This window comes from Lissotriton helveticus, chromosome 4_1 (genome assembly GCF_964261635.1).
Source record: "Lissotriton helveticus chromosome 4_1, aLisHel1.1, whole genome shotgun sequence".
Lineage (NCBI taxonomy): Eukaryota > Metazoa > Chordata > Amphibia > Caudata > Salamandridae > Lissotriton > Lissotriton helveticus.
This window is the reverse complement of record NC_136063.1, coordinates 1,250,669,136-1,250,696,155: the sequence shown is the minus strand read 5'-3', so window position 1 is coordinate 1,250,696,155 and position 27,020 is coordinate 1,250,669,136. Positions and strand designations below refer to the sequence as shown.

General features: G+C 42.6%; 1 protein-coding gene across 1 annotated transcript in view; it reads left to right on the top strand.

The window, feature by feature from the left end:
- Window positions 1-24,721, top strand: part of BCL2 (BCL2 apoptosis regulator) — a 529,265-nt gene extending 504,544 nt beyond the window's left edge. The window contains exon 2 of the mRNA XM_078687800.1: window positions 18,928-24,721. Coding sequence (XP_078543926.1) covers window positions 18,928-19,056 — 129 coding nt within the window. The 3' untranslated portion in view covers window positions 19,057-24,721. The remainder of the gene's footprint in view (window positions 1-18,927) is intronic.
- Window positions 24,722-27,020: the final 2,299 nt, after the last annotated feature.

Below are 27,020 nucleotides of genomic sequence, written 5' to 3'. Positions count from 1 at the left end.
GCACCCAGGCCCCCCTAACCAATCACAATGCTGCAATGCAGCGTTGTGAATTGGTCTGAGCGCCGTGGTTTGGCGCTCAGCCAGGGACTTGGGGACTGGGCATGTTCTCCATGCAAGCTGTAATAAAGCCTGCATGGAGAACAGGGAAAGTGCGCATGACTGTTTTGGGCAGCTTGAGAGAGCCAGCCAGTCATTGCGCACTTAGGAGGGTTCTACCACTCCTTCCCTGCTCAGCAGCCCCGCCATGCACAGCTGCCGCAGCAGGAGGACAAAATAAAATGATGATAACATTACCTTATTAGCATTTATTTTTTTCCTTTCTTTACTGCTTCAAGGCAGCGTTGTGAGTTGGTCTGAGCGCCGTGGTTTGGCGCTCAGCCAGGGACTGGGGGCCTGGGCATGTTCTACAGCCTGCATGGAGAACAGGGAAAGTGCGCATGACTGTTTTGGGCAGCCTGAGATAGCCGGCCAGACATTGCACACTTAGGAATGTTCTATCACTCCTTTCCTGCTCTGCAGCCCAGCCATGCAAAGCTGCCGCAGCAGGAGGACAAAATAAAATTATGACAACATTACCTTATTAGCATTTAATTGTTTCCTTTCTTTACTGCTTCAAGGCAGTGGGCGACTCTTCTCCGCCTTAACGAGGACCCCCCCTGTTACCAGTTGTCATAAAGCACATGAAATTGGACAATAAAACGCACACATGTAAATAGGCTATTGATGGTAACATTACAGATGCAGTTGTCACATTTTGGATGATTTACAATTTACTTTGTTAAAACAGCTGCAGTTTGCTGGCAGCACTTCAACAGTGTGTCTTAGGAGCAGCTTCAATGCTTCAGTGTGTAAAACATGTTTGTATGTTGTGACATTCTTTGCAGATTCTCAGCTGCCTGGGATCAGACCCAGTGAGCTGAAAAACGAGGTCAAAGAGCAGATGTGTCATATCATACTTGATACATCTGTATCATTCTGTCCGACATCTTTGTCCTGTTCGGACGTGATTCTAAACAAAGTTATTGTAATAGAACTGAGCCTCAAATATATTCCCACACAGGAAAATATAGTTCCTAAATGCCCATATGTTTTTAATTATTCCCCCATACTATGTAAGAACTGCAAAACTCTTTGGTGTCCTGTCTTTGTCCCCAAAAGCAATACTCTGAGATAATGCCCAGTATTTGTAGTAGGTATTATTGTTAACCATGGGCAGAGGATGTGGCATAATGGCATGAGTGGTTGACCTCGAAGGTAGGAAACCAGGTTCGACTCAAGGCAGGGAAGCTCAACATCCTGTGATACTAGGCAAATTCCCTAATCTCCCCGTGCCTAAGAAAATGAATGTGTTCGTCTGTAAGGCAACTGGTGCTCATGTAAAGGGCTTTGATACCTTCGGGTCGAGTTTGCGCTATATAAAACTAAAAAAAAAAAAAACAATTTGTGTCCGAAGGTTCCATGTACTATTCACTCAAACCCGATAGCTAGGGTACTCACTCCTATTGTACCTGTGGCTCGCACAGGGTAGCGAGGGTGACAGTCAACGCTTACTCCAAAGGGACGTATAGCGCATGGAACTCAGATAGTGTATGAAACAAGTAATTACACTCAGTAAACTCAATGTCCAACCAGAGGTTTATATTAAAAAATGAATAGGGCTGGTAATTATATGAAGAAAGGTGCAGCAGATAAAATCAGATGTAACACAAAAAACAGAAAAACCTAGATTCTCATGAGGCCGCAATAAATGCCTCCTTAAAAAATATGTAGTGCTTATGTCATAAGGCGCTATAATACAAAACTTGGAACACATCTTCAATGTTAGCCTTTGGGAAAAGGATTAGGCGCCCTCAACAGCTTGGTTTACTCCAAGTTCTGCTTAATAGAACAAGTGATTGATCCACAGGTTTTGTACAGAATGCTACCCTGATATGTCTGCCTTCTGTCCTAGTTTCTAAGCAGCCTAGGGTGCAAAGCTAGACAATACAATACAGTTGGATTGACTATTACAATAGGTCAGTGGTTGTGGAAGCATTTACGAACACTGTAAGCTCTGATCTCAGCTGTTCTTAAGGTAAATGTGCTAATCTGTTGGGTTCAGCCCAGTTGGCTTAGAATCCAGTAAAATCCAGTAAATTTACAAAGATCCCATCCATTGTCAAAAAATGTGAGGTAGGTTGCCCATGGGCCACTTCACCGACTCTAGGTGTCCTGTGGGGATCCAGTAGTCATTGTGCACAACAGGGCATATTTCAGGGGAGACCAAATTAGATTCAAACCAGTCCCGCAGTCGCGGTACAACACTTGGGGACCAGTTTACTGGACATAGGATAGCACCCAAAGTGCTTCCTGTGTCCTCTGGAAGGTGATTCTGTACATGGAGGACAGCTCTGCTGATCTGTCAATCCAGTCCTCGGTTTGCCTTTTCCTGGTACATTTCCAGGTCCTCGGGTGAATCGCGAGAAAGATACAGCAATATTTGGAATGAGACGGCTTATCCTCTTCTGTTGCGTGGCGACTATCATTGTTGTGTGCGGCAAATGTGGACGAGGGTTACTTCACTTGTGGACTTGTGCTGAAGTCAACACAACAGTGATGGGTGGAATGTTTAAATGAATCTCTGCCACTGGTACTTATTTGCCGCTCGTCTCAGTCCATCATTATTTTGCCCACTATGCCACCTCAGATTAGCACCTTGGGTGCTTCAGAAGATCCTCAGCTGCGCTGGGCCATATTGGAAATGGGTGTGGTCATGACGAGCTCAGCTCGTCATGAGCACACGAGAGGTATACCTCATGACGAGCTGAGCTCGTCATGAGCATCGAAGGGGTTAGACTCAGCCATATACACATCCGCCCTGGTCATGCTCCGATAGGAACAGTCCAAACCGAAATGGATTTCTACCAATGACAGCTGTAATACAAGGTGCATTGATAGAAAGGAAGGGGTGCCTTGCAGATCTGCATAGATAAGCCATCTTCGTATGCAAACAAAAACCCTGTCTTTTGGGTTGTATGTTACAAATTCAATGGCAGAAATACCCAGGGCACGAGCCGGGGGTACACGCGGGTGGACCGAGTCCACCCACTATTTTCACTGGGTGGACGCCATCTACCCTGCCAAGAAGTTGGCCCCCACTAAATAATGTGCTGAACTTGTCCTGGTGTAATTTCCAAACACCGAGAAACTTTCAGCAGCGCCTGCATGTTGTCTGCTTTTCATCTGCAACAAGCAACAACGTGCAGGCGGGGTCTGGGCTTTCTTATTTTAAACTCCTGCTGGGCCCATAACAAAGGCCTAATTTGAGGTGTCATCAGGCCTCCTTTTGTTGGAGTCCCCTGGCTTGGAGCAGTCAGGAGCCTCACACCTAGAGGCAAATGCAGCAGAGGGGAAACAAAGGCTCACACCTTGTTAGCACTTCACACATACTTAAGAGGCAGCTTTTCACTTTGTTCAAGCCCTGTTTACTAGATATGCATGCACTGTAAGAATGTCAGATGTGTTGGTCTCTCCCAGTATTTACACAAAATAAATGTAAATTATTTGGGCACTTACTACACCTGAGGAGGAATTAAAATAATGTAACCCCTTCCATGCTTATGACGAGCCCAGCTTGTCAGGAGGCACAGTGGAGCTGTGCTCATGACGAGCTGGGCTCGTCATAACGGCCGCGGCACTCCCACGCGTAATTGATTCCCCGCCTGTGCGGGAGAATCAATCATCAGTGGGCGGAGTCGTGACAAACCCAGCTCCTCATGAGCACAGCTCCACTGTGCCTCATGACAAGCTGGGCTTGTCACGAACACCGCGGCGCCGCCCCCCTCCCTCCCCCTGTGGCGTGAGGGAATTACCCCTGCGGCGAAGGGGTTAAGTACCACTATTTTTTCTTGTATAGCGCTACTCATCCAACCCAAAGCAGTTTGTCAGAGCACTTTATATCACGAGTACATATTAAAGTTGTGGCTTGTGATGCCACTTCCTATGATGTCAATTCCTGTGATGCCGCATTTAATGTCATGCGCCGTGATGTCATGTGCTGCGTTGTCACACGCCGTGATGTCACTTGCATTCTGCCTAACTAGGTTAGTCCCCACTTCTCTTTTTAGGAATTGTGCCCTGGTAATACCGATCTGAAGTATATTCAGTGCTTAATTTGAGCCGGTGGTTTTCAGTGCTTAGCACCGGCACTTAATCATCAACATAGGGTGCTGTTCATGAGCATCAGTTAAGGCCACTTTCTTTTAAGGGGTATTGTGAATTACCTTGAGGTGTTTGGAGCCCATGATTCTTCATTGCTCCAACATGTCATTGTCTGAGGGGACTCTCTGCTCTGAACTGAATAGAGGGATGGGCAGAGCGTCCTTCCTTTGTGTTTATTCCGCCGCAGCTGAAGGCTGAACAAGGACGTCTCACTGAAGCTTGCAGCCAGAATAACTGGAGTAAATATCTTCCAAATTTAATTTAAAAAATCGAATTCTGTAATATTTTCTCCATGACAATTTCCAAAACTTATTTCAAAAAGACAGAACTGATGAAAAGTGAACACATTTATTCATGGAAGGTCCCTGAGGGGGATTATCGGGGTTGAGGGGATTCACTCTTTTTGATAATTTCCCCAAATTAAGTTCCTGCGACGTGAAATCCCTTTTCGCGCGAAAGGAAGATGTGAACATGTGCCTGTGGGTTCGCTGCCTTTCTCTGTGTTGTGGACGTTGACAGAACATCCTGGCAGTATTTTGATAAGAAGTACATCAGGTTTGTGGTTGTACTGTAATCCCCCCTCTCAGCTTTATTTGCTGAGACACAGTTGATGCCTGTTTGTTTCTAAAATCTTCCACCCTGGTGTCTATTTGGCGTACTTTTTGTGTGCTGACCGCCCTCTACCGCCTTCAGGTGTTAAGTGCAGTTGTAAACATTAATTAGCTGAGGTGCCTCATCTGACAGGGATGCTGGAGCGGTCGAGCCCCTGTCGATCACGTGACTGCCATTTCTTGGTTTTCCCTAAATATCTGAACAATGGTTTGGTCTCTGCACGACAGAACAGAATGTAAGCGTATGTATTTCTCATGTATGCTTCACTGCCCCATAAATTATTAATATCGATCATTCTAGAACGCCGAGACCCAGGGCTTTAAGTGGACCGGGTCCTGCCGGTGCTCAGCACCGACAGTTCTATAACCTATGTGCCGTACCGGGTCTCTATCGGGCTCTCCATTTTTCCCCTCGGGGTGAAAAAAACAAACCGCAACTCTGCAGCAGTACTACCACTCTACACTGCTTTGAGGTAACTTCAAAGAGACCCGTTATTGTTCTTTCAGTCTCATCATTTCAGAACGGTATACAAGTAAGCAGGAGTAGTTGTTGTTGATTTATTTTACACAAACAAGAACCATTGGCAAAGCCAATAGCCCTGGCATGTTGTAGGTGTAGTGTTACTTGTTGTATCAGTATTATATATCTGTATGCAATGACAGAAGCAGTAAAAGGCCAGTTGGGCAGCACACCATGCCAAGCACAGATTTTTAGCTTGCGTATATTTAAGCCACACCCTTAGTTACATCGGCCACACCCCTTTGAGAGACCCTCTAGTTTTTTTATTCCACTTAAAGCCCTGCCGAGGCCAGTCACTGCCCTGTGGCTTTCTGGCTGCATTGGATCTATAGGTAGTAAGTGAGAATGGGTGGTACACATTTGTTCTTCTCCCAGTGATGTACAAAGGTGCCATGTGCCATATTTTAGGTAAGGAAAATGCCTTGCTCCCTGGTCGGGATGTAAAAGAGAGCGATACATTGTCATACGATGGGCCTTCAGACCCCTGCGCCCGGGTGCGACTGCACCTGCTGCACTAATGATAGCGAGTCCTCCGTCCCCTCTAGAATAAGGAGACATTATACAACCTTTAACGATTGCACTCTGCTCGATTTCAGGCAGCCATGTTTTATTTTTTCCTGTTTTACATTCCTCTTGGGATTCTGGTTAAAAGCATTCCAGATTCTGCATCTCTTGCAGGATATCTTAAGGCCATTTTATTGTAGGGACTTCATTTCTTTCTTAGTTGCTTGAAATCAGTGTCTTGAGCTGAGGAGATGTACTTGTAGCCAAGTTCAGGTGTTTGTCTCCTGTTGTCACTGTTTGACATCCCTTCGATTTTCTACACTTTCCCAATCTGGTCAATATTAAGCTTATTTCCGTTACACATCCAGCTCATATATTTCACCTAAACGTCCCAAACTGAATTTTTACTGTTGAGCTGTATTTGAATGGTCTTAAAGGACTGAACGCCATTTCGGATTTATCGTCCTCTTCCGGTTAGTATGGTTAGTAACTTAACAGCGTTAAAGGCCCCCCGGCAAAGTAGTCACTGGGCCCTACCTACACAACCACTGACTCACAGGAATAAAAAAGTTTAATGGAAAATGAGTGTTAAATTCTGGTCTGCATTGGGCCCCTATGCTCGTGGGACCCCGGGCAACTGCCCTGCGTGCCCATGCGTTAAGACGGCACTGGTTAGTAGTATTCGTTAGATCACTGATTCAAACCCAATAGCGGGGTATATAGTATAAGATCCTCGTACAGTTGGAAATGCGAGTCCATTGGCTGTAATAAGGCCCTGTGCTGTCAATCACACTGAGGGTGTGATGCAGGGCCTGCCATGTGGCGGAACTTGGAACCAAGAGCAGCTTGAGTGTGGTGCGTCACAGTCAGGCATCAGAAGGTAAGTATTAAAACATGTCTGCACTGCTGCTGTGTGTATTTGAGTGTGTGGGTCTGCATGTGGCTCTTTTGGGTGGACAAGCAGGTGTTTGTGCACACACACACTTTCACACATGTAGGTGAGAGGGTATGAATGTGATGTGCCCATCCCTAATTTAACGTTGATATTAGCATAAAGGTGGAAATTCATTGCTTGTTGTAGGCCGTGATGGGGCCCACCAGTTTCTGTAATACTGGCCCTGGCAAAGATAAGATAATTCCTTGCATTAGGGCCATCTTGGTTTCGCCCACCCCTGGTATACTGCTAGGCATGGAGTAACCATTTCCAAATTTCAATGATACGTTTTGGGGTAAGAAGACCCCTCAGGGAATGGTACAAAAGTTCTTTGGGCGAACAGATGTGGGGAGGAGTTTGGTGTGTGCTTATGGAGGAGGTCAAGGGGTAACTATGCATTTTCCGTGGCATTTGCTCTATAATTTGATGGGATTTCATTGCCTTTTTTAATTTTATTTATTTTATTTAATGCATTTTTATAAAGCGCGGACTTTAACCGAAGGTGTTTCATTCTCTGTCAAAGTGCAATAAGTACATACATGTTTATCTCGGAAAAATGTACAATTTTTTAATCTGGATTGTAAAATATTTCCATGATAAACATTCTGCACATTTCTCTGCTCATCAGCTGAATATTGGGAACGCCAAGACCATTTTTTTCTTGCAGTATAGCTTGTGTGGAGGCTGAAAAGCTGCATTAGATGCGCATGACACCTTTCCTCATGTAATCTTTTTAAGATCTGAAGATTTCATTGCAGACTTGAGATCAAAGCGGAGGAGTTGGTTCTTTCCCGTAGCGACTGCCTCCAGCACGCACGACCTTAACAACAAATAAAATCACAACCATCACAGCAGTTCTTCAAGTGCTGTCTTCCAAGTGCTGCTCAGAGCAGGACCACCGACTGTGAACACTGTTCGCCATGGCTAGGGGCAAAGAGAGCGGATCAGCCTCATTTATTTCTTAGCAACCAATTAAAGAGCACGCTGCACCCACCAAGCCTCTGCCTACCCTCATGAACATGTTCACGCGCTCACTTCTTGTGCATGCAAGATGATAGGACTGGGTTTCTACCACAATATATAGAAGAGGGAGAGGAGTTGGCCTAATCGCTAGGGCGTCCAACCCCAAATCTGGGGAACTGGGTTCGAGTCTCGGCAATGACGCTGAACATTCTGTGATTTGGAGAAAATCACTTAATCTCACCGTGCCTAACAAAAATGAATGTGTCCTCATGTAATTCAACAGGTGCTATGTAAAGCGCTCTTATAACTGATTCGGGTCAAGTTTGCGCTATATAAAACTCTGTTTAAAAAAAAAAGATTTGCTATCGACATGCACTTATGTAAATGCACTTAGGTAAATGTGGACTTAAGAATCGTAAATCTATACATATATATATATATATATATATATATATATATATATATACTTACTTTGATGATATTGTGGAATCAATCTATGCAGTGGTTAATTTGTAAAAAAAAAAGTGCCGGGGCTCTCGTCAGGAGGTAGCTTGCACCAGCCCCCTCCTGTTAGCACTGCCTAACCAACTACTAACCATGAAAGTGGGGAGATGATGTGAGGTAATGCGCAGAGCTGCTGACTTCAGAGCGTAATGGGCAGAGCTGCTGACTTTAGAGCTGGGAAACCAGGTTCGAGTCTCAATGTCGGTTCTACATCCTGTGATTCTGGGCAAATCACATAATTTCCCTTTAAAGGACTGTGTCCTTAACTGGTGCTCATGAAAAGTGCCTGTGTTGATGATTAAGTGCCGGTGCCGAGTACTGGAAACTACCAGCTCAAATTGAGCACTCATTATATGTATAGATCGGTATTACTGATGTTGAAATTATAGCATACAACACACAATACAGGTTTTTTGTTTGCATACGAACATGGCTTCACTAGGCAGATCTGCAAGACACCCCTTCCTTTCTATCAATACACTTTATATCACAGCTGTTATTCGTAGAAATTCTTTTGCAACCAAAGATTTTCATTGTGAGCCGTCCACACCTCTCGAACACTATGGAATTGTGCATTTTGATCCCAACAATTTAATGTAGCCTGCAAGTGTGAATTTACTAGTCCTATCAATTCAAGTCCTATAGCATATTCATGCTGCCCGTAAAGGCATCTGCTTCAGCCGTCACATGATCTTAACAGTTGTGCTAAACGTACAAAGACTATATAACTCTACAACTGTCTGGCAGATAGATAACATTGATGGAGATAAGATTCCAAGAGAGTGTGTGGAAAAAAATAGGAACTGCATTTTAAATGGAGAAAAAGTCCATATGACTAGGTTATGAAAGTGGCATAAAACAGTGTCCGTTAAGCATCACTTTTTAAGGAAATATATTCATATTCAAATATTTACACCCAAATCTTAAAATTCTAGTTCTTTTCTATTCAGCTGTGGTTCACAGAGGACTTGGCTTGACATTTTGGTTTGGACTGTTCCTATTGGAGCATGACCAAGGCTGGTTTGTATATGGCTGAGTCTAATCTGAGGCGGCATAGTGGGCAAAATAATGATGGACTGGGATGTGCGCCAAGTAGGTACCAGTGGCAAAGATTAATTTAATTATTCAACCCATGACTGTTTTGTTACCTTCAGCATGTGTCAACAAGTGAGAAGAGGGCTATGTGGTCAACCCCAACAGGTGGCTAATGACATCTCTAAAACCTGTGGGCACATCCATATATTTTTTTTCCCTCTTTCAGTGCTTAGTTTGCAAAATAATAAGTGCCCGGGTCCTGAACAGGAGGCCACTTCAGCATGCTCCACCCTGTGCCCCTATGGTCGCAGCCAAAACAACTACAAACCATCTCTCTCGCCTGCAAATGCGACAGTTCAGATTATTCCAGGTCCCCAAAGCTAAAGGAATGGCTGCTAAGGCAGGTATTTGTAATTTTTGATGTATATTGTATTCATAAACAACCGTTGTTCGGCCCATTTCTAAATTAGGTGAGCAGTGCCACCATGTGGCAAACTGTCATAAATGCGGTGTTGACAAGTAAGTGCCAGTGTCGAGTACCGGAAACCACAGGCTCCAATTTAGCACTGCACCCTTTCCTTATGCAGCTACATCGCTCCTAAATTACTTGTCGATGCTTGCATCGAAATAAAAAATGTTTTGGCAGCTCACAGAAAAAAGGTCTGTGTTCATCGCCTCTACTTACAGCTCCATCGGTTACATCATTACACATGGGCGACAACAGGAATAAATGTGACTCACGGGCCGAGATAGTCACATAATGTTCTGCACAGTTTTTTGCAGATTTATATAGTGCAAACTCGACCCGAAGATATTGGAGCGGTTTACATGAGCACCAGTTACGTTACACAAGGAAACATTCATTTTATTTGGTAGGCACGGGGAAATTAGGTGATTTGCCCAGAATCACAGGATGTGGATTCGACCCAGAGGCTTGAACCATGGTTTCCCAGCTCCAAAGTAGGCAGTCTAGCCGTGAGACCACATCCAGTCCTGTTGTTACAGTGTGTATGTTGTGTGTATGTTGTTTCTCCACTGATTCATAGTACTTTAGAAGATTGAAAGAGGTAGAAGGCGATACAGAGGACTCTAAGCAGAATGTGGTTGTATACGTGCAGACCACAATTTGCGCTTGCCACAATAGGTGAGGCTTCTTTCCTCATGAAGTCTGCTTTGAGTTAGGGTGGCAGTGGCAGTTAATTCAAAAGGGTCGCATTTGTGAGTGAAAGTAGCTTCCCTCATGGTATTGGGCCTATGCCTTTATGCTCTGGATATTCTTGTGAAGCCATCAAACAGCTTTGGACAGGGATTACAATATTCAAGTGAATTTACTGATTTGCAAAGTTTGAAAATTGTTCAAACAACCTCATACCAATGCCAGGGCGAAAACTAATAAACGTTGCCTTCCCGCGCTGGATGACTGGTGCACCAGAGAGTTTACATTTCTGAAATTATTTATAAGTATTTTACACCAAATCCTTCTATATGAAGGTATCTAGTGCAGGTTTATGTGCAATGCTACACAGCTTTTCTTCTCTCCATCTACATTTATGTATTGTAGGGTGTTTCTAAGCCACATTTTGATTGGAGGTCCATATCTTACAGTTCATGCTATGTGCAGCACCATTTTTGTTAAAGCAAAGAAAGCTGGATGCTTTAGCACCCAAGGGGATACACAGAACTGTTCTAAGAAAAGCATTTGACTTTTATTTAGGGTATACACGAATGTCTTGGTCTTTTCAAATAACTACATTGTTTAGCCTCAAGAATCCAGGCCGGGCTGTGATCTTTTATAAACGTTGACACCTCTTGTAGTCATTGGCCAAAACTAGTTTAAAAAAAAAGCGGTATTGTACTTAACAAAGCTGCAAAGTTTGTCACAAATCTGGGAATTTAAGAACCAATCAGTGATGTCCTCTGGCCAAGAATATAATCTAATATTGAGTTCTAAAATCTTCTTGTGGCCTTCATTGCCCTTTCTGGTATGACTTAACAAGTACATACATTCTGTCCAACTTTGGCATACAACCCCTTCCATTAAGCACTTTTCTCTAGGCGTTAGAAAAGGGCTGTCATCAGACAGTCCCTTAGGGTTGCAACACTTTGTCTGTGTTTTGAACATTTTTGAAGGGGCCAAGTGCTGATTATTGAATAATGATGGTGCAGTTTCCCATGCACTCATTTTAGCATGTACTTTCTGGATCTTCTTCAGAGTTTGGTGGGTAAAATACCCGCCCACCTTTTCTGCAGTTTGTCTGCCCCCTACCAAGCTGATGCAGGAAAATCTGCCATATTTAGAGTTTCCACGAAGTTATAGAGTTTTGTTTGCCAAAGTAGCTGACTCCACTGCTGGACCATCCTTATGTGGGCAAATCTCTCTGATGGAACATCTACCAATGCCCATCCCTACTGGCGGAATTTGTGCCAGAACATTTAAGCTATTTAAATGTACCACCAAAGGGAGGGTATGTGTTAGGTGCAGACATATCATCATTACATTATCAATGCATACATATATACTCTTAGGAGGTGTTTCTCAGGATGTCAGGGGCACTTACATTTTTATGAAAGTTTGTCACCCATTGCTTAGAGATCCTTTACAGAGGAGACTGTGGATCGGGTGATGCTTATGCCACCATTTCTGGCGGTGCTGCATCTGCTCACTGCACCATCAGGATTCAAGCAAGCCGGGCCGAAGACGGCTGTAATGCCAGAAACCGGTCCCCGGAAGCTTGTTTCCTTTCCAGTGAAGAATTGGCTTGGTAGTTTGGTCTGCCCTGTTTCCATGATGCACTGGGCCAGGGACAGACTAATTTGCATATAGCCAGGTTCTGAACTGGGATGGTGCAGTGAGCTAAAAAACGGTGATGGATCAAGCCCTGATCTGTTGACTGGGTAGGAGTGTTCTGATTAACTCAGATACTCTGTCCATCACCACCCCCTTTTGAAAGCATCTGCATATTGGCAGGACAGACAGCAAAAACAGAGATGTTTCTGCTAGCGGGTTATCTGAAATCCCCTTTACTTTAAGTACAAGAGAAAGGACCAGTAGGTGCAGATGTTGACTCTGTTTGTTTCATTGGAGATTCCCTGTTACCCCTATCTTTCTCATCTTTCTATCTCAGCCTTAGAAGAGATTTAAAAGGGGTCTATAAACCTCCACATGATTCTTGGCAGGTTTTGCCACTTGTATTTTCTTGGTTGGGTATTTATTTAAAAAAAAAGATAAACTACATACTTTTTCTGATTTTCACAATTGTTATGGTGTTCTTCACATAAACATATTTTACATACTCTCTGTTAAATACTGGCTTGGTGGCAACCCGATTTTTGACAGAAAGTGCCTGATTTAGATTATGACAGATGGCTATTCCACCACAAATGTGACGGATATCCAGGCTGCTTTATTACTAGTGCCATAGGATAAAATGCCCATGTAATAAGGGGTGGGTGATATCTATCACATTTGTGACAGAGGAACCAATCTGCCAAACTCTAGATCAGGCACCAAGTCTCATTGTAGGGCATTAGCCGTAGGTCGAGTTTTCTTGAGCTCTGTTCAGTTACAACACGATACAAAATGGCATCCCTTACATGTTTACCTTCCCCAGGTTTGTCTCTTGCAAACAAAGAATATTGACATTTGTGTATCCAGTCATGGTGACTTGGATCCCAGTGTTTTTAATGTAAGCTGTGAGTACTCTCAGAGAAACATATTAAACACTGTTGGCAGTATGGTTTCTGGTAATATGATTAGATAGCGTATGGTACATCATGAGGGCATAAGGTACTGTATTCGTACCTGCTCGTCCCACTGCACAACATATCATTTAAGAGTGTAAATCTAGGTACGAATGTCCCACCCATTGGCAGAAGTGAATAGTATGTTTGTGAACTAAGAGTTAAGTAAGACCTACTCCATTACAGGAGCAAGAGGGTGTCTGTTGAGCAGTGCATGCATTATAGATGACTCCTGCATGTTATAATAGGTCACAGGTATGTGCCATTTGAATGAGAGACCTGCTGAAGACGGGTGGCTCAGCAGTGCAACTGGCAGGCCTCCCTCAGGGACATTGGATAAAGACCGAGAGAGATGATAGGTAGTACAAAGCCATCTCTGTGTCTGAGTGGCAGTATACAGATTAATTCCCTTATGATGAGCGGCCTGGTTTAAACGTGTGAGATCACTTCTATTACAGCACATATTGCAATTATGAGTTTTGCGATAAATATCGGCAGGTCAATTCTTCTTAAATCTATTTATTGTGAAAAAATGCCTGGAATTTTCCAGAACATGTAGATTTTGGTGAGCCAAAAGTTTGCATGTTATTCCCTAAAAACTCATAATTAAGTAGTATTTATTGCACCTGATAAATTGCCTCTCATTGGAGGCGAATTTTATCTACTATGATAAATATCCCACCAATTAACTGGCAAGTTATAATGAGGTTCTTAATGTTTTCCCAGTAGTTTCATGGAAGAAGAGTACAGAAGAAATCTTTGTCCATGAGAGTTTGATTGTTGATTTATTTGTCAGCCATACTATTTCGAAATGATATGCTGTAGAAATGTTCAAACACAGTACACAGGACAACATACTGTAGTGGTGGTTAATATGGACCACAAAGTTTTTATTTGAGGATCTCTGGTGTTGTTTTGGGGAAAGACAATGAAGATGCCCAGTCATGTATGTACATATGTATATATTTACAGTTCAAATTATTGTTGGTAATGGTTGCACAGCAAACACTACTGGTAGGATTTTGTATTTAAGAAGTTTTTAAAGCAGTTTTTAGCTGGGTATTGTACGAATAGTCTTCCATTCTAATAGGGCTTTCCATCAGAGAGACAAAAAGATAGAAAGAGCAAAAGTGATGCTGTCCACAGGAAAGTTTAGACATTATGAGTAGGAGGTGGTTGATAGGGGATAGCGATTTGTATGGGGTGTAGCGGGAGATCATTTGGCAATTTGGGGAGTAGGCTGCAGATTGCTTCAAAGACCTAGATAAGTCGCTTAAGCTGGGCATTTTATGTTGGCTGATAAGTATCCCCATTTTAGTCAGTTGGGGGATATGGGACTGTGCAGTGCAAAGAGACAAGCACTCGAGTTGCGAAGTTGATTACTTTGCCAGTGAGCGAGAAGGCGAAGTTGATTACTTTGCCAGTGAGCGAGAAGGCGTGCTTCGGGAGACCAATGAACAGGCTTTTGCAGTAGTACAACTTTCTCATGACCAGTGCATTCGTGATGTTCTTTCATTGTGGTCTCGAACAATGGAGGCCAACTTTTTTTCTAGGAGCAGTTGTCCTGTATTAAAAGGATTATTGTCTTGTTTGGGAATCAAGGAGTACTCCAAGGTTTGTTGTTGTGGAGGTAGGCATGAGTATGCCCATAGGGAAGGGGATGGGCACTCCTTTCTGCTCTACACCACTCCACAATACTTTATGCCACTCCACTCAACTCTGACACTGTACTCCACGCCACTTAACTCTATGCTCTTCCACTCTGCGACACTCTACTCCCTCCACGATACTGCACAACACTGTACTCTACTCCATGACATCCCATTTCACTCCTCTACTCACCACTCAACTCTGCTGTACACCAGGGTCGGGCTGGGATCACAATTAGGCCCGGGCTCTCCCAAAAAAGTGTCCTACATTTGCAAATCATTAGTTTTTTTTTTGTAGCATTATACAATGTGAACTCGGTCCGAAGGCATTGGAGGAATTACCATGAGTACCAGCTACAGTGCATAAAATCAAATTAATTTTAATTCTAGGTAGATTAAGTGATTTGCTCAGAATCACTGGATGTTGAGCTGATGCCAGAACTCAAACGTACTTCCCCAGGTCCAGTGTCACCAGCGGTCAGACCACAATGCTACATCCTATGTTTTCTTTCCCTCTGGGAAAAATGACCTCCTACGAGGTCTATGCAAACACTCCCTGCCCCTCTAGCAAGTTCTAAAAAAACACTGGGACCAAGATGACAAAACCTGGCCCCAACGAGGCCACTTCTCTAACCACCTCCCCATCCAATTATAGCCTTAGGGTATAACCTGGCAGGGGAGGGGGTCAAGAAGCGTACACGACTGATGCTGCTACTCCATGGGGGCTTAGGTGAGAATGTCCCCCCTCCAAACCTCCTCTCCCAACCGCGAGGCCCTTGCATACTCCCACCCGCTCCACGCCCGCCATGGCCTGAAAGTGATGGCCCAGCGGGGACTGACTCTGCTTCTGGGCCAGATGGCCACACGAGGCATGGGGGCGAGGTGAGAATGCTCTAAGGGCCAGAACAACAACTACCCCCCAGCCTCAGTTTGATAACGAGGTAGTGGAGTGCCATGATACTTTCGACACATCACAGTGGCCTGGCGGGACCAGGGAAGATAGTTTGTTTCTGTGGGCCAGTTTTCAAAGGCCCTAAAAAGTAAGCCCACAGATGACTCTGAGGCAACGGCCCATCGCCCAATGCCCGCCTTCCCAATCCGACCCTGCTGTACGCCACTTCTTAACATTCCACTCTACTCCACTTTATGACACTCCACTCCACGCCAGTCTCCTTTACCCCCAGGGCCGGTTCTAGGGTTTGCGAGGCCCTGGGCTAAAAGGTAATGTGCGAGGCCCCTCTAATGTAGATGAGTGGCCCCTTGCAAGGAGACCATTCACAGACACTGTGAGATGCCCATTGTCCAGCATTTGTTGGTGCCCCCCACAGTTTTAACTTTCAGCCCACAAGCATTTCTCACACCTTCTGTCCGATAGGTGTGAGAATTGCTTGTGGGCTAAAAGTTAAAACTGTGGGGGGCACCAACAAATGCTGGACAATGGGCATCTCACAGTGTCTGTGAATGGTCTCCTTGCAATTGAAGGGAGCATCTCCCTCCGCTATGCCTCCAGACACCATCCCTCAGAGGCACGGGGAGGGGGGCCCCTCCAATGGACCTTAATTTCAAGGCGACACCATTCTTTGAAATGGATCGCCAGGGAGACAACAGGACACACCACCAGTGCGTGGCCCCATGCTGGTGGGCTGAGTGCGAGGCCCTGGACAGCTGCCCACACTGCCCATGCCTAGCACCGGCCCTGTTTACCCCACTAACTTTTAGCCATGTTGAACAGCAGCTACTCTGGTGTACAACATTGCTAAATGCTATTGTATATAGGCAAGGCTTCTTTATTAATGTGCCTGCCCAAAAAATTAATTTAGCTGAAAAAAAGTTTTATAATCATTCAGTAGAACATCCCTCCCTCCGTAAGAAAATAAGTGAACTTCTCGCCCGTCAAAAAACATGCTGAACACGCATCTCTGCCGCCTCCTCATTTCTAAACCAAAAACCAGCAGCGTAATTCACATAGTTTCTGTTCTCCAATTTTATTATTTTTCACAGTTTCTAAAATGCCAGTATGTAATACTTTATTGTGATTAGTTCTGCAAATTTTACAGCATAGCCACTGTTGTTTCCTGAAAAAACGCAAATGCCTTTTTTGGCATTACAGTGCTAAAGCAACCCGTTAAATACAATTTGGCACGTGGTGTTTCATTCAGCAAAAGAGGCTGACTAGGATTTCCTGCTGAAACGGTTATAACGAGGGAAGTCCCGCCCCTCGGCAGCTGTTTCACTCAGGTAGAGACAGGAAGTCACTACTTCCTCGTGCACGCTTTGTTCACCTCTCCTCGGCAGCTGTTTCACTCAGGTAGAGACAGGAAGTCACTACTTCCTCGTGCACGCTTTGTTCACCTCCCCTCGGCAGCTGTTTCACTCAGGTAGAGACAGGAAGTCACTACTTCCTCGTGCACGCTTTGTTCACCTCCCCTCGGCAGCTGTTTCACTCAGGTAGAGACAGGAAGTCACTACTTCCTCGTGCACGCTTTGTTCACCTCCCCATGGCAGCTGTTTCACTCAGGTAGAGACAGGAAGTCACTACTTCCTCGTGCACGCTTTGTTCACCTCTCCTCGGCAGCTGTTTCACTCAGGTAGAGACAGGAAGTCACTACTTCCTCGTGCACGCTTTGTTCACCTCTCCTCGGCAGCTGTTTCACTCAGGTAGAGACAGGAAGTCACTACTTCCTCGTGCACGCTTTGTTCACCGCCCACTCGCAGCCTGTATTATTGGAACCGCCTTTTCCACTTAGCCAGTTCATAGAAGACCTGTAACTACTGTAATGTGCCCTGCAGAGCTTGAACTCTTTGCTTGCTCTACATTGATTAATCAAATGGCGCTTTGCTCCAGTCCTTCTTTACAGGTGTAGTATTGCCGTTTATAGTTTACCATCTGTTAGTTCATCAGTGGGGGTTTGTTTGCATAAGTGCGCACCCAAATGCGAGTCTGTCATAAAAAGCTCGACCAAATGCTTTTATTGAGCTTATTGCTTAATTACTGTCTTTGGAAGTAAACTGACAGACTATGAAGTCAATATCAGGAACCAGACTGTACACCAGGAGCAAAATCAATATTTATAAGAACCAACGAGTATCAACGTTTGCACTGGCCACCTTGTGCAAAAAATTATGTTTTTTTTGCACGGGTGCAGGACTCAGCGCAGAGCGTTGTGCGGGATTTTTTTTGTACTTATGATGTCTAAAGTTCATACAGATAACTCGGAAAATACTCAAAATGAATACATGAAATGCAGACTGCCCAAATCGGAAACAGCGAGCAGAGGCTCTCCGGCTTGTGCTGTCTACAGTTAATGCATTAACTCCGAGATTTTCCGAGTTATGTACGAATTTTAGATAATTAAAAATAAAAAAAAACTGACCATGGCTTGTCATTGTAGATGCACTTTTACATTTGGGTCAAAAAGTCTACATTGCATGCACCATTTGCGGGTGAAACAGCTTTGTGTAAATATGACTCAAATGTGCATTGACTTTTTTTTAACATTTGTGTTTTACTAAATGGAAAAAATATATTTATTTTTCTGTGAAGAAACCCTGTCCTCTACATCTCCATTAAATTTAGTGGTATTCCCTTTCAAGCCCCACCATGGGAACACCCTTTCACCTGCCCTTGAGAGGAGTACATTTGCAAATATTTCAGGAGTGCGAATGCTACCTGTAAGAGGTATCTACTCACCTACAAACTTACACGTTTGTATACCATCAGCTACATTTGCTGGTGGGCCCACTCACAAACGTCCACAATATCTCTATTCCTAAATTGGGAAGTGTAGAAATTCCACAGTAGTCACAGAATTTCATCAATCGCAAATGTACTTTGTAATTGTGTATTTCTGTATTTCTGTCAATTGTTATTCTGTGAATATGGATATATTACAAGTGCAAAATGAACACTAGGCAAACCTAAAATGACTTTACCTAACCAAAAGGATTGTGAATTCTTAAAGACCATTAGCCCGTTATACTGGATTTTTCAAACTTTTAGGTGGGGGGGGGACCCTGAGTTTGATCAACATAAGTATGGTATGGGGTTAGCTGGTGGGGCCACGTCATTTATTGATTAGTCATAAGTAATATAGTGGGGTTACAGCATTGTAAAACGTGTCATCTTATAGGAAATACAGGGTCACAGCAATTAAATGTTGGCTACACGGCTTTAGAACCACCTCGTTTCTTATATCTTCTTTAAAAGAAAAGACAGCATATACTAGCTCGATGACTATCTAAATATTATCTTTTTTTTCTTTACAGGAGGCCTTTGTGGAATTGTATGGTTCGAGGCCTGGATTCTGTTCCTCGTGGATCTCAGTGAAGATGTTCCTCAGCCTGGCTGTCCTCGGAGCTTGCATCACCATTGGCGCCTACCTGGGGCATAAGTGAAGCCCGCATCCTAGAGGAAACATCCTTCCAAGTGCAGCAGAAAATAACTCTTTCTTGTAGTGACCAACAGTCAACGCTAGATACCAGCTATTACTGCCAAAGATGTATTTTTATATGTTTTGTTTTACATTTCATTTATTTATTTATTAAGGTTTTTATTTTTGGCTTCACATCTAAATCCATTGGGTCTTCACCGAAAGGCAGCACAGAAATATTCTGTGCGTTCCAACCTTCTCGTTGTGCTCCTTTTAGAGTGCCGTGTCATAAAATCTTTCATCTGCATGTCTAGAAAAAATATTATTTAGGATTCCTGAAGCTTGCAGACGATATTCACATGGCCCACATTCTGCAGTGAGTTGGTTTTGTAGCTGAAACTAGGCTGTAGCTACTGAAGTGATAATTTGCAGATTTCTTCTGGCCTCTGTCATGGCACGGACTTCAAGAAGCCGAATGGCAAATGATGAAAGCTGGTTCGTCTCTGCAGCCGATACCTCTTTCAAGCAAACTATCCACACCAGTATTCAGAGAAAGATACCACCTGTTTGCCAACAGCACCATCAAACCTCATCATGTCATCTCAGTTTCCACATGGACTCAAAGCTAGAGCACGCGAGCACAACAACTAGATCCCAAGGAATAGAAGCTGCTACAATTTCACAGAGTTAAGGTGGAGGACATTTCCTGCTACGATGACATTCAAAAACTGCTACTGTTTGTAATCAAATGCAGCCTAAAGTCCTGGTGGCTGAAAAGTCACACTGACATCCAGGAACTGATCACTTTTGTTTGTTATTCTGCATATGCGCCTTCTCAAGGTCACATATTCTCAATGTTACAGTCGGGTTCCTTCAACAACTGCTATGGACTTTCAAGTCTGATACAATTCATCAACGCAAAGTATTTTTGGTACATCCTCAGTAAACTAATTTCAGTATCTCCTGGGCACTGAGAACAAATTTATCAAGCCAAATACCTTCTCTCATCTATTGCATCATGTTTCCTCAGCAGAGGAAATCAAGGAGCTGTTTGCAGTCTAGTTATCCTTATAGATGTTGTATAAAGAGAGCTCCCTCATAACTGCGAACAAACCAGGTTTTATGAAGAAGCCAATTCTGACATAGCTTCATCTAAGAAGTGAGACGATCATCAAACTTTGTGATCATAGTAATACTGTTGGAAAATGTGCTCAAATAGAGTCTTGCAAGTCCGTATTCCTTATCCAATGTGCGACGACTTTCCATTGTATCATTTTAACTCGTTCTTGGATCCAAAAATTATATTTGAGGTCGCTCATACTGTGGCTATGCAACGCCTGTAGTCGCAAAGTGACTAAGATCGCCGTCAGACTTTGGTTGAATGGATCAAGCAAAATTCAGTATTGTCGAAGTGACGATTGTGTACAAATATAGATCCAAAATGGCAAACAGCAACTTAGTCATTCTCAGCAATGTCTATAAAGACCTGGAAACATAATGTGGTTTTCACATTTATAGGGACATAAGTCAATAATGAAAGAGGTGGTGCCTGGGGAGGGTAAATAATTTATGCAAATATACGCACGCATATTTCGCTTATGATTCTTTTGTGGGGTTATTTTTATGTATTTCGTTTCACAGCGAGTTTGCTTCTATTTTGCATTGTTTTTTCAAGCACACTCTTTTTTCACACCCTGCCCCAGGACCCACTTTAAAACATTGACGGGATCCTGTTTTGTCGCCTGGCCCTACTGGTTGAGTACCACAGTCATCCACAAAATAACTGACTTTCTCTTTTTAAAGCTGCTCATTAGTTTAGACCTGTTCATATATGTTGTGCCGTTTAACTGGGACACATAACCTATTCCGAGTAAGCATGCATTGTCACAGTTTTACCAGAAAATATTTTTGTGTTGGAGATATTTATCAGAGTTACATTGAGTGCTCTACTAATACGTTTTCAGTCTTTCATTGTATTAGTTGCTAAATGAAAAAAATAATATGTGGGAAGCAGGGTAAACGCTCGTCGCTTCCTATTTGATGGCACTTCTTTAAAAAAAAATGTATTTAAGCATAGCCATAGAATTGTAGGACTGTCGCCGACTTGACGTCTCACCGCCTACTACGACACGCTGCGAAGACTGGCATCTCCGCAGTTCATAGCACATTGACATCTGTTGAAAGTAACTTAAGACTTGTCTCTAACTTGCGCTATTCCTATATGGAAAATTATTTTGTGGTAGGTTTACATAACAGAAAACTCTTAACAATGCAATATAAATTCCTCTGCTGCTACACTATCTGGATAGATTTAAAGGAGTTTATTTTTGTAGTTTACTCCTCACGTTGAGTAACAAAAAGCTGCTTTAGGGATGACACAAAGTGTAGTCTTAATAGCCTGTGACATGGTTGCCTTTCAGTTACCGCAGGGTGGTCCCTTCCTATGTTGTTCCCCATCCCTTCACCCACTTCAACATTTGTCAAAATGGTGTAACCCTAATTTGTGTATTTCGATTTTTTTTTTAATTAAGCTTTCCTGCAGGTATCTGTTCCTCTATGCCCATGCTTCTGTAAGGAAAGTCAGCATGCAGTATTGTTGCCGATTTATTGTCAGCATTGATTTTTTTCCCCAACACTTACTAGAAATGTTGAATGTAAACAAGTTCTTTTTGTGACTGCATGCATATTAAGCTGTGTTCCTCATTTGTTCGAATGATATGTTTTGTTGGTAGTGTAATATATGTTTTAAGCCACCCCTTGTGCCATGGAGGGTGAAAAAGCAACTTCAATGTCCGATGGTTGGCGCAAACTCGAACGAAGAGTCTGTTGAGGTTATTGGAACAACAGAGATTACAAAGAGGTGGTACAGAATAGTAGATTTTGAGGTCTCTCTATTTTTATGTTGATGGATAAACCATAGTTATCCATGTTTTTTCCCAATGGTCAAATTTGGATGACCGCACTTTGTCTGTGTATTTTCCTGTCACTTGTACAATGGTTCGAATGTACTTAGGACATTATCTACAAATCACAGGCTCCGAGCCATTCGATACAGCTTTTAAGCGATTTGCAAGGTATCCATTTAGATGATACAGATTGGCCCATTGAGCAGTGTGGGCATAGTGCACATGCAACCAATTAAACATACTAACAGCATATCCCAGACAACAAGACAACACAGCTAGGGTGAGGTCATTGTTTCCTTGAAATTAATGTTGCGCTGACCAACGATGGGGACTTTTTATCTCTATTTTTTAATGCAATGAATGTAAATGGTTCTCCCATGTAGGCTGGTGTATGTCCTATGATAAAGATTTCATCAGCCAGACCATTGCACTATGATATCACCTAATTCCTGGTTTTTGTGCTCCTGCCTTTTTCAACTCTATGAGGTTCCAATAACAAGCAGAGCAGGAAAAATGCATGCAATCTCCCGCAGTCACTGTCTACACAACGCAGAAAACTCTCTCCTGTGGTTCCATTTCCTGACATCTTCCTTCCTCTGCAGCTATTACAGTCTATTTTGATTAAAGCAGAGTTTGATTATTTCTTGTAATGCTTTCCAATTTTTATTTAGCCAGCAGCTCTTGGAAGGCGAAACTCAGTAATTGGAATCATATAGTTCACAGCAGCTGCAAAATGGAGTTCTTTAAGAAAAAAGGAGAGCATAACATTTCAAGGGATTTTTGTTACTCCATGACCCATATCCTGGATGCGCTTTCTGAGTATTAAGTCTGGTGAAGTCAGAACCGTGAGCTGCTTCAGCGGGATATCTAATATTAGGCAAAACAAAATGGCTGCCTGAGGTGTTTACGATTGTTTTGTTAACTGAGGAAGCTTACTTTTACTGCTACATTGTTCGTCTGTTGGAAGGGCACAGTAATAACAGTAATAACACGAGATGTGGAAATCTTTAAACTTTAAAGTGTAAGCTAATTTAAGTGCAAAGGTCAAAAACTGCAACAAGCCTCTGGCATTTTCCACAAACAGTGACTAAAATGATGTGCCTAAAGTGTGCCATCGCAAACTGAAAGTACTGGCTCTTCGATTGAACCCCTGCGCCCAGACGGATCAACAGCCCCCCTCAGCACCTTGAAATCCTCACGTGTGAGTAGCCGCACAATATAAACCCCTGATTGATTGATTGATTGATTGATTGATTTAAAGCAATAGAGGGAATCTAGTGATGGAAAATTCAATATAGCAGTGAAAAATGCTTGATTAGAAAACTTTAAGTAAATTTTATCTGCCCGCTCTGCTCCTACAGTCTCAGGCATCAGTGTTTCAATACTCCTGTTTAGTGGGGTAGTTGTTGTTGGCAGGTGGGAGTTGTAAAGCTCAGTCTGCAGATAAGAACAGACACAAAACAAGTATTGGAAACACCAAAAAGGTTTGGCTTTATTGTGATGTGGGCACACTGGAAACATAATTTAACCCGCATGAGAAAAAACGCATGCCATTACAACGTGGTCATTACAATGACTGCGTTGTTACCTCGCATGCCAATACAACGACTTGCTGAAGCGGGCAGAAGGTGTTGGATTTTACATCTAACACCTTCCCTACTGTTGCACAGACTGGAGTTGGAATAGTAAATGATACTATTCCAACATCCAGCACCCCCCTACAGCAAGTTGTTGTAATGAATTGCGTTGTAATGCTGTGCGATGTAACAACGCAGTCATTGTAATGACTGCGTTGTAATGGCATGCATTCTAAACGCGTGCGTTATAACGTGGCCAATTCGTGCACACAGCCAATCTGGACAAGGATGTAACTATGCCGGTAAAAAATAATGACTTAGTGGAGAAATAATATGTTTAGGTTTACAATGAAAATAAGACATAAATAATTGAATGTGTAGTAAATGAATGTGCTTTATAGTTTAAAAGTAGTCTCTCATTGACTGCGGTGAAGGGGAAGGATACACCCAAATAGCCAATAGCATGAAGTGAGAGAATACTGCTCCTCTGGGGAGCAGCCAAAACCCACACTATATATTTGTTAGAGTATTGGCAACAGTAGATTTTGCAGAGAAGTGCACTGTCAGGCAAGACCTAAAATACAAAGGGCTAGCCACATAGAAAGGCAGCTTAGAGGAGCATAAAAGACGAACAGCCTTTTAGCCCTGAAGAGCCCTTAGAGGGTCAGTGGCACACCTACAAATGAAATGCTGCAAGAGTGTGAATCCTAATTAAATTGACTGCTACTAACCAAATTAATGGGCAAACAAACACACAAAGGAGAGAGTGGATAAATCTCCATTGTTTAAATACTTTGGTTCCCAAGCTAAGGGGTAACAAAAATATAGGGCAGTTTGAGGTCAATTTTCATGGACAGAGAGAGGAGAAACTTTTGGGGTGAGCTGTTATTTTAAAGAGAACCAAAAGGGGATAGGTCCATAAACACGTAGTGGGGGCTAGACCTTATATTTAAATTGCAAAAACACACAGTGCCCACACCACAATTACTCATTCAATATTCAAGAAGGGTAAGAAACCAGTTTATTGTAACCACCCTTAGACAGCATTACTCAGTGTCTATCATTTTATGCTTTTTTTCAAATTTTCAAAAAATCATAACAGAATAAAGGACTACGTATTGGAATATTTACAAGACTAAATACACTTTGTACATACATCAAAAGACAAACATTATTTACACACTAAAAAACGTTTCTGCATCAAACATGACAAAAAATTATAGTTTTTAGTATTAATAGCTATTAAGTTGCTTATACCCCCTTGAAATCATTTTTCTTCATGTTTTTTATTGTAATATTTGTTGGTTGTGATGTAATTATAATTTTTTGTCATGTTTGATGCAGAAATGTTTTTAGTGTGTAAATAATGTTTGTCTTTTGATGTATGTACAAAGTGTATTTAGTCTTGTAAATATTCCAATACGTAGTCCTTTATTCTGTTATGATTTTTTGAAAATTTGAAAAAAAGCATAAAATGATAGACACTAAGTAATGCTGTCTAAGGGTGGTTACAATAAACTGGTTTCTTACCCTTCTTGAATATTGAATGAGTAATTGTGGTGTGGGCACTGTGAGTTTTTGCAAGTTATTTTAAAGAGAGCAAGGTTAGTGTTATTAGAGAAGGGGGGAGTCTTTGCCCAATAAGAGAGTAAGATCTCCTGTTGGAATGTCAAAAGAAGGTATGTGCATGTGCTGGCCGGCTAACCAAGTGACAACATGGTGCTCAATTTGCGGACCTGGTCTTGCTTTAAGTAGCAGTTCATAAAATTTAAGCACATCAGAAGTTGAGCACCATCATGCAACCCCCTCTTAAACTTTAGTACTGGCACAAGGCCCTATATTGAGTTGAGCAAGACCATGGAACAAGTAAACCAAAATTGACAACAACAAATAAATAGTTCCATTGATTTTCAGTGGCAAAACATCCAATCTGAAATTAAGCTCACATTTTTTTTTAAAGAACTCACGGTAGTGCTGATGTTTCAGACTTTTTTGCTTCTCTTCTCATGGAGAGTGTTGAGATATGAGCCCTGTCGAAGATCCTGAAGAAGCATGCAGTAACTTTTGTCATACATGTTGTAGGCACTCCTATATAAGTTCTTCGCACAGGAACTATGTTGTATGATCAGCAATGAATTTGATAAAGCTGAGGAACGTAGGGATCCTTACATGAATATTTAATTTGTAAGATGATACTACATGTGTATTTAGATTACTCCCAGTGCGCATTAAGACTTGTGCCATAATGAGTTTCCAGTTTTTTGTAAAGATGTACACCAAAGATGTTTTCAGTCTCCTGTTCCCACTTTAAGACTTTCAGCCCTTATTAGAATGGACCCCGCATGTGCCACAGCTGGCAGTTGCCAAGGGCCATTATGAGTTCTTGTTCCTCAGATAAAACTAGTCTTGCCTTGTTGTCAAAGGAAACTTGTTTAACCTTTCGGCCACAGTGGTGACCCTGTAGCCCCAAAAAGAAGATAGGGCTTGTCTCCAATTCTGATATTTTTGGTCTTTTTGCCTATTCGGTGCAAGAAGGTTCCCAGCTTCAAAAGTAAAAAGTTAAGGCCTGACCTTACCAAAGCCATGCTAATCTAAATATAGGCGAAAATTCTACTTAACAATCTCTGAGAGCTATTATGTAAGTTAAGTTCCGTGGTTCAGGTAATCCTGATTCCAAGAGGTTTGAACAAAGGGCGACTTGTGGTTGTGTCTTACTTTACCTCATTCAATTGCCGTCACCGTGGCCAATGAGTGAGCAGTGTCCGTGGTGGTCTGGAAGGAACTTAATGACCTTGTTAGTAATGGTTCACTTGACAGGGATCAAATGCAGTACAAAGCTTGACGAGGATCAAGGTTTGACTAGGGTTGTGCCCTTTGGGCCACTATAAACTCTTGGGAAAGTCCAAGTGGCCAGACAAGATATCAATAGATTTTAAGATCTTTCAGACATTAGAGAACAAGAGAAACAGATTATGTGGTTCACTTTGTGATTGTGGCTAATTTTAAAAGAAATATAGGAGCCACCTTTATAGCACTGCACGTAAGTGGCCCGGTACAACACTGTAAAGAAGATGCATCTGCAGGGTATTACACTCTGTAGAGTACAATTAGACGGGCAATAGGCAAAACTGTAAATGAAGTTCTCCAAAACAGATTAGGTAAGCGGATAATCATGATCAGTGGCATGTCCAGTGGAGCTCTTGGATCAGTTCTTTCAAATGTTGAAGAGGACATATCTGCTCTTCCGTCTACATAAATGCCCGCTAGCTGAATAGAATTGTAGGCGGGTAATGCAGTGGCAGCTTTAGAGAGAGAGTTGGCTGCTTAGTGACAACTTTTTTCAACCCTCATTTACAAGTGCGGCCAGGCTGCTGCTACGACTTTCTATGGGCTTAACGTGCCAGACCAAGTGAAAATTGTAACCAGGTGGAGTTCATGCAAAAAGTAGCTGCCCATCAGATATGTTAAATGTTTGAATGCACGTGCAAACAAAATACCTTGCTAAT